At 43.8% G+C, this 8,786-nt stretch overlaps 1 protein-coding gene across 1 annotated transcript; it reads left to right on the forward strand.

The window, feature by feature from the left end:
- Positions 1-1,801: 1,801 nt before the first annotated feature.
- Positions 1,802-6,597, forward strand: LOC147604082 (pentatricopeptide repeat-containing protein At2g13600-like). The gene is made up of 2 exons (XM_086795216.1): positions 1,802-2,011; positions 2,173-6,597. The coding sequence occupies exons 1-2, from the start codon at positions 1,979-1,981 to the stop codon at positions 3,964-3,966; spliced, it is 1,827 nt and encodes a 608-aa protein (XP_086651342.1). The 5' UTR covers positions 1,802-1,978; the 3' UTR covers positions 3,967-6,597.
- Positions 6,598-8,786: the final 2,189 nt, after the last annotated feature.

Here is an 8,786-nt window from a genome sequence, read left to right on the forward strand (position 1 = left end):
AAGAAATTTTAGCATAACTTTTGAGGCTAAGGGTGATTCCGAACAGCCAAGGAAGGTGACTTGTCGGAAAAAGCCTGGCCATGCAAAATTGCAAAATAAGAAAAAGAAGAAAAAGGAATGCAAAAAGGGTTCCACCAATTTTGTCTCTGACAATTAGAGCTCCAAGAAAAAGGACTCTGCTAATGTCATTGTCCATCAAAACTTCTCACTAATGACTATTTGCAGTTATAATCCTAAACAGGATGCATGTCTCAATTATAATCCTGAATAGGATGCATATTTCAGTGCAGCTATCGTCTCGCTGATTGACAGTGGTGCTTCTAAGCACATAACTTCTCTTAACAAAGTTTGGTCAAACATATGGAAACTGTGCAAAGTGGTCACACTGTCACATGCGCCAACAATGCCTCTTACCCTATCAAAGGTATTGGCGAGATAGTCTCTCACTACTACAAGTGGTGAGGATATTTATATTCATACTTTTTGTTATAGGAATGAAAAAGAATTACTTTTTGTGCCCACTCTAGCAAGGGGGGGTCTTAATGTTGAATTACTTTTTGTGCCCACTCTAGCAAGGGGGGGTCTTAATGTTGAATTCATTGACTTAATGATGTGCTTAGGAGTTTCCTAAAATCGATCCTATCATCACCCTTTAATCAAAGAGATAAATATCGAGAAAGAGAGATTAAGCTGATTGTGGTTGTCTACCTGAAAACACGAGATTTGTTTTGTGCGATGTGAGGTGCATCATTAAGATGTGAATAGTTGTGTAGGAGGCATAGTAGGACCACCTTGAGGAAAGCATACATTATAACCACAAGCAGAGAGATCAAGGCGGCTGGTCAACGGACACAAGCAAATAAGTACCAGTTAGCACTGCACAAGAGAGAGAGAGAGAGAGAGAGAGAGAGAGAGAGAGAGAGAGAGAGAGAACTGAGGTGCACAAGGAGGATCCATCATCACTTTGTCGTGTGCAAGAGAAGATGGACAGAGGGGGCAAAGAACGGTCATCTACCTACTATGAAGAGAAGATCAACACCATATTCAAAGGCCTGTGTACCCCAACAAAATCAAAACTGCCTACACTGAATGCATAGAAGAAGTAGCCATTTTTATTGCATAATAGAGATCGAAATGGTGGAACACATGAAATCGAACACTCTAGAGAGATGGTTTTGGGAGGTTTCAAAACCTTATTAGTTCAGAGTTTCCAACACCTTGGAAAGCATATCTTTCACTAATTAATCAAATTTCTTTTTTCACTGGTTGTAGTCCCCTATTTTTGCAATACCATAAAATGTTGTTTAATAATAAGTATTTGAATATAGTAAAAGAAGCTCACATTTTTTACAAGAAGCTTGCATATTGATTTATTACATGCACCAAACAAGTTTGTGAATCATTGGTTAATGTTTCTTTTATCAAAATGATTCTTAGTATAAAAAATGTGATGATAATGGATTTTAAAGTGCTGGCCAAAAAAGTTTGTAAAATAAATAAAAAGCTCCCAAAAAATAAATAAGTCTATCAATGTCCATGTTAAAGAGTGGCCATCTAACATTCTTAGATTAATAAAAAAATAAGTTTTCCATAAAAAGCCTTAAAAAAATCTTCAACCAATCGAAAAACGACAACTCATATCAATGGGTTTCCAATGTATATACTGGATATCGTTTACAACTAAATTAAATTGTTTGAAATTCCATTCCTTTAAAGGAATAAAATACTTTTGTTTTCTTTTATTTCAGCCGATATAAGTACACACACTTCTCTCTCTCTCGCTCTCTCTCGCTCTCTCTCTCTCTCTCTCTGTGCGCGCGCGCGCGCGCGTGCATAGCCCTACAGTCTTGTCATCAGCGTTAAGCCAGTAACGTGGGATGGCGTCATGTTCCGATAACAGAAACCTACAGACTTTGGTTCGCCACAACTTCCTGTTCGATCATGGGTAGAGAATCATGTCTGGGCATCTATCCAAGCCATGCAAGTTGCTCAGAAGGAGCTTATGATACAGGTGCGTTCTCCACGCCGTTGCTTGTTTCCAACAATGCTTAGTGAAGAAGCTTTTAAATCCATCACCGCATTGTGCAAACATGGAAAGATAGATGAGGCCTTCCAAGCATGAAGCAGCAAGGGTTGCCTGTTTCAAGTGATATGGTGTACTCTGTCATCCAGGCATGCTTGAAAAAGAAGGATTTATCATCTGCCAGACGTGCTCATGCCATCATAGCTAGCACCGGACTCGCATCCATCACTTTCCTCCAGGACAACCTCATCCGGCTGTTTGCAACATGTGGGAGCTTGCAGGAAGCTTATAATGTCTTTTCCAATGTCTCTAAGCCCACCATCTACACATGGAACTCAATGATCTCAGCATTTACCCAGTTTGGAGAGGGCCAACGAGCTCTTACATTGTATGAGGACATGAGAAAAGCAAGGATTAGGCCAGATAAAGTCACATTCTTGTCCATCTTAAAGGCTTGTGTTACCGTAGATTCCATAGCCTGGGGCAGACGGATACACGAAGAGATTATTAAGCATGGACTTAAATCTGACATTAGCATTGGTAACACCCTTCTGGCTATGTATGCCAAATGTTGGAGCTTGAAGGAAGCTCGCAATGTCTTTAACAGCATGCCATGTCGGGATGTGGTAACATGGAGTGCAATGATTGCAGGATATGCAGCTAATGGACATGGCCTTGCAGCACTCAAACTTTTTGAGAAAATGCAGCGAGATGGCATTCAACCCAACATACTCACATTCTCTTCCGTCATGAAAGCATGTGGCAGCATAGGTGACATGAGTCAGGGTTGCTCTATACATGATAAGTTTGTAAAAAGTCATCTGGAATCAGATCTGGTGATTGGGAGCACCCTGGTTGACATGTATGCCAGATGTGGAAGCACAAAGGAAGCACGCAAAGTGTTTGATGACCTTCGAAATCTGGATGTAGTGTCATGGGGTGCAATGATTTCAGGATATGCCATGCAGGAGGATGGTGTTGCTGCACTTGAACTTTTCGAGAAAATGGAACAAGAGAATATAAAGCCAAATCGGGCTATTTTTCTTTGTGTCATGAAAGCGTGCGGTATCCTAAGAGCAGTTCAACAGGGTAAGCTTGTACACGATCAGACCATCAAAAGTGGGCTTGAATCTGATCTTGCAGTTGGGAGCACACTTGCTGACATGTACGTGAAATGTGGAAGCCTAGAAGAGGCATGCAAAGTGTTCAAGGAGTTGCCTAACCCGGATGCAGTGATGTGGGGGGCAATGGTGTCTGGTTATGCAACTCATAGGAGCTGTGAATTGGCTTGGCAGTGCCTTGAGGACATGCAACGGCATGGATTAAGGCCTGGGGATGCAGCCTTTACCAGTATCTTGACTGCCTGCGGTCATGCTGGCCTTCTGGTGGATGGCCATCATTACTTTAGAAAGATGAGAGAGGCGCATGGAATTGTTCCGAGTATTGAGCACTTTGGCTGCATGGTTGATCTCCTCGGTCGTGCAGGGCAGTTGCAAGAGGCCGAAGCTATACTTTGCACAATGCCAGTTTACCCCGACGTTATTGTTTGGAGGTCTTTGCTGACTTGCTGCAAAACTTACAGCAATCTGGAGCTAGGGAGGCGATGCTTTGATGAGGCTCGCTTGTTGGACCCTGAGGATGCTTCAGGATATGTCCTCATGTCAAACATGTATGCTGAGTTGAATATGTGGGAAGATGTTGACCGCATACAAAACCTCAGAAAAAGTGCGGGTGCACAGAAGATGCCTGGGATAGCCTGGATAGAAGTAGGAAACAAGGTCCATCAGTTTATCGTGTCAGGTGAACGCCAGCTTCAAAGTTCTTGGATTTATGCCAAGTTTTGCAGAGTAGTGAGATCAATAAAGGATGATAAAGGTTATGTGCCAGAGTCAGAATCAATGCTTCGTATGTTGGAGGACAATGAAGATGCTTATTGTGACTAGTGACAATGTGGAACTTTTTATGTAAATTGAGATGTCATCAATTTTTAGCCATGCAGAATTTGGTTGGAAGATTTGTTTAAAATGCCATGCCACCAGAGAGCATTGCAAGTTGCAACAGTTCTATGCACAGCAGAGTGATCTTAGGGAACTCATAGCTGCATATGCAAGGCTTTAATGCATTAGTACTGGTTAAGGCATCCAGGCAAGTTTCAAGTTTGAAATCTGAAATTGTTTTGGAAAAGGGATTAAGGGCAAGGATTAGTAGAAACAAACAATCTGACAACTTTAAGCTGCCTGAAGGTTTTGTGAAATGTCCAAAGGTACAACTGGTACAACTGACGAAGGTAACCTTTTCAACTTTGGTCCTGTATGCAGCCAGGAGCCATTTCATCTGATTTCAATGGATTATTTGATTTTTCCAGGGGGAGGAATTTAAAGGTAGCTGCAGGCATTCTTGAATTGAAGGACTCACAAGTGGATGACTGGGCCCACGTTATGAGATTTGAGGGAATGATGTTGGGGAACCAACCATGTATTTTGGTGAGACAGGTTGAGGAGAGATCCGGGGTACATTTAGGTCAGAAGAGCAGCCTATCATTTTCATGCATCAGGAGGGCCTATCCCGCATAGGAAAACACGCTGCTCATGCATTGAAATACAAGCAAACCAGTCAATCCTGCACTCACCCACAAACTGGATCTGCATTCACACCCACAAACTGGATCTTGAAGGGATCTTAAACAATATATTTTCACAGGTCTCCCATTGTACCAAGCATTGTCTGCTCTCCTCACATGAGAAAGCCTGTACCGTACTCGTAGCAGCAGGAAGTAGGACCACATGCCTATCACCCAAGCAGCTGCACCCCCAAGTGATGAAGTGTTTGCTTTGGTGGTTTAGGGTGAAAAAGTGCAAGATCTTTGGCTAGATCCACAGTGCAGCTGCACAGTCCCTAAGGTCGTCGCTGAGGTTATGGTGGTACTCTGCATCATTGATAGCTGGCTGACTGCACAGTCCGGAAGACAGTTGCTGAGGTTATGGAGGTACATTGCATCAGTGATAGCTGGCTGATTGGCCCATTTTGGCCTAACTGGAAGACCTATGTATGAGCTGTGAGCCAATGAAAGTAGATCTTGTGAGGGCACAAATTATTTTAGAGAGGTGGTTCTAACAGTTCAAGAGGATGAACTTGTCATGCCTTTGGCTAACCATGCTGGGGGATGATGCTGTGAGTGAGGAATGATGCCAAGAGGGATGACCTGACGACCTTGGCATGCCAGGTAGGGGAAGAAGGGGTAATTGGGTGGCGTGGTCATGCCACGGGGTCCCATTCCCCTAGGCCCCTGTGCGTACTTTGGTTCACGCAAATCCAAAGTGGAAGAAGGGGTAATTGGGTGGCGTGGTCATGCCACGGGGTCCCATTCCCCTAGGCCCCTGTGCGTACTTTGGTTCACGCAAATCCAAAGTCAGTTAGAGGGGTCCTCTCCTACCTCCACCAATAGTGGTGGGAGAGGAGGATCATTCAAGTGTTGACAACATCAGTGGTGGCGTGTGAGGTCTTACAACTGCTGCAACGTTGATGCTGCTTCTCTGTGGGGAGCTGTGAGAAAGCTGAGAGATATATGGCTGAGCAGGGGCAACATTCCTGGCTCTGCACAAAATGTGAAATATCTCCTCAGCTGGTGGAATAGACACACCAAATTGTTCCAGACCAGGGTTTGCCATAAGCCGTTCTTCCTTCATGTTGGGTGGGCTCAGAGAGAGGTTGGTATGAACCTAGCCGAGGCTGATGAAGAATTGGATTCATCAACCAGAGGTGAAGATCGTCGGTCTCTTGGCAGCCAGGGTCCCCACAGTCAGGAATTGCTACTGGTGATGTGGACTAAGGAAAGTTTTCACCAAGGCTCCCCTTCATGGAGCATTTAAAACAAATTTGCAACATGGGAGAATAATGTAAGAAGTTTAAACACTATTAAAAAAAAACCCCCCAACACCAGGCAAAAAGATTACCTGCAATCACTACAAAGTTTTCTCTTGAATAGCTTACACATACCCAAAACACAAGGTTATTTTGATATTCGAGTAAAGGCTTGTATCAACCAAGGTATGTGGACAAGCTCATGGATTTTTTTTCCAAAGATAAAGCACCTTTTTAGAAGGATAAAGTAAAATATGATTGCATGAAAAATAAACCAGGATGCAGGTGGACATGGTCTTCTATTGCAGCCGCCTTTTGGGTAGGACCAGATGCCGCGTTTGGGACCTGGGTTGTTTGAAATGGATTTTGGTCAGTCGGACAATGGGCAGCAAGGTGTCCATGGTTGGGTCAGTGTGGACATTTCATTGACCAGCCAACCTTAGTAGCTGACCAACCCGAGGGTCATTCATAGCAGATGAAGGCATCAGCATCGGCTGCCTTCGTCTTTCTGAAACATCCGGTGCTCTCAAACGTCAGGTGCATTTAGCTTTCCCAAGATCATCGGCCTCTCCGTTTCTTTGTTCCCCATGGCTCCCAGGGCACGTGCCCTTGTCCCCTTCAAGGTCTCTGATGAGTTGCACCTGCTTGTCGCCTCGCCCAGGTCTCTTTGTGCAAAGTCTGCAATACTATTATTAACAATAAAATTACTTCATCTTTCTGAAACATCCATCAGGTGCATTCAGCTTTTCCCATGATCATCACCCTCTCCGTTTCTTTGTTCCCCATTGTTCCCATTGGCAAAGCCGGACTAGTTACACTGCCAGGCATGGACACCCCCCCTTCCAGGTTCGACGAGCTGCACCTGCTTTGTTGCCCAGGTCTCTTCGCGCCAAGTCTGACAGGTACTCAGGAGCTTCTCTCCGTGCTGACTCTGCCAGGTGCCCAGGAGCGTTGCATGTTTAGGCTAGGTCTACCCGCTGCAAGTAATAGCTGGAGCAAAACACCCGTCCTCATTCACAGTGGCCGTGAGTGTATTGCTTTGCTCGCAAGAAAACTTGCGGGTACGTGCTGTTCTGTAAGAGAGGGTTTCTAGGCATTCTATGCAAGCCTTGTTCCCCAAATCAGCATTGTCAGTAGTGTCTCCATCCACTTGATTAGCCCAACCACTTAGTTCAAACAGGGGTTTTTCTCTGCAAAACTCCACCCAGCTTCAACACCACGCACTTGAGTTCAACCAGAGAGTCTACTCAGCAACCCTGCCGTGATCCAACACTGCTCATGGAAGCCATGGATCCTTGCTGTTGAGACTGCCAAATGATAGGCAACAGTTATGGATTCCATTGAAGAACTCTGTGAAAGTGGCTGCAGTTTCTGGCCACAATTCTACTAACGAAGATATGTAGAGGAAAGCCGAGGTAACAAAGAACGTGTGCTCCATCTGGTTTCCATATATTCAGTGTATGTGTAACAAGCCTCACCTGTGGTACACAAAAGATAGGCCCATGGGCAAGTGCAAGTGCCACATGGCAGGTCATGGACTTGCCCAACAGTAGGAAAACGTGGGTAGCCAAATCGTGCATATATCTATGTGGGTAGCCAAATCGTCATAATCATCTGCTTTCTTGAGTGTCGGACTTCACAAAGCGTTTCTCTTTAGGGGAAGTGCTAGGCAAGTGTGTAGAGTAGTTCACAAAGTTGCGGTTGACGTTTTCACTCAGCCATATCCATTGTACTAGAGATTTAATTGTATTACTTCTTTCTTCTATATTTTATAGACAATAATTTAGGACTCGTGTGTGCTGTGCGTGATTCTGCTGCACCTTTCTTTCTATGTGTGGGTTGATTGTTGGATAGGGTAGAGTCCCTAGGCTCCAAGAGTGGCATAAGTCGAGGTTTGGGAAAAGTAATTTCTTTCTAGTATTTGTGGTGTAGGGTCCACCCCTTTATCCCACCCACCCTTTGGGTAGAGTCCCTTTGCTCTAAGTCGGGGGTTGGGAAAAGTAATTCTTTTTGGTATTTGTGGTGTAGGGTCGAGTCCCTAGGCTCTAGGAGTGGCACAAGTCTTGGTTTGGACAAAGTAATTATTTGGGTTCTTTTTGGTATGTTTGTCATATATGGTCACCCCCTTATCCCACACCCACTCCTTTTGGTATGCAAGAATGAAGACTAAATGCTGAAGAAGACTTTGTGATGCCTTGGACTGAAGCACAATGAAGTGCTTGGTTGTAGATATGTATGCATAGTAGCTTCATACTTGTCTTCAGTGCGCTTGATGGTTCAACCAACGTTTGGTCTACATCGTTCTTGCATTTGGCAATCCTCAATCAGTTGTCATTAGTAAGTTTTTTGCATTGTAAAGAAGTTCTCCAAAGTAATAAATCAAGTACTTTTGTTGTGCGGGTGGATTGGGACCTAATCTAGTTTCGACTCTACATTCTCACATTCTCTCTTTACATCTCCATCTCATGTGAATAAAGATTAAAGTGGATTGCTTCATACTCACTAACATAATGCTATAAAGAAGGCCTTGTTGTTCGTTACATGATCATACCGGTTGCTACATTGGTACCACTATAGAAGAAAGTGTCCATGAAGACAAAGCACTAAAGTTTTCCTTCGGGAGAAAACTTAGAAAATACTATGGGCCATTATTCTATGAGCAACTTCAAGCTATTCACAAGACTAAAAAAAAGAAAAAATAGGAGGCCAAGACGAAGAGACAAGCCATTCGCAAAGCTAAAGAAAAAGAAAAAAATAGGAGGCTGAGATGAAGAGATGAGCCTAATGGGAAGCTAAAGCTTGGATGAAAAAACAAAGGAGAGGTATTATATTTCTCCACATTGTTGAAGTGCATAAAGATCATGAGAAGGAAGAGGCCAAGCCCGCAAGGCTTTGCCTAGAT

The sequence above is a fragment of the Cibotium barometz genome, chromosome 62 (assembly GCF_041138505.1).
Source record: "Cibotium barometz isolate CiBa-2024 chromosome 62, ASM4113850v1, whole genome shotgun sequence".
In the NCBI taxonomy this organism is placed as follows: Eukaryota; Viridiplantae; Streptophyta; class Polypodiopsida; order Cyatheales; family Cibotiaceae; genus Cibotium; species Cibotium barometz.

Coding starts and splice junctions, on each gene's coding strand:
- LOC147604082 (XM_086795216.1), top strand. CDS start 1,979: ATGCAAGTTGCTCAGAAGGAGCTTATGATACAG. Junction 2,012..2,172: donor AGAAGGAGCTTATGATACAG/GTGCGTTCTCCA, acceptor TCTGTCATCCAG/GCATGCTTGAAAAAGAAGGA.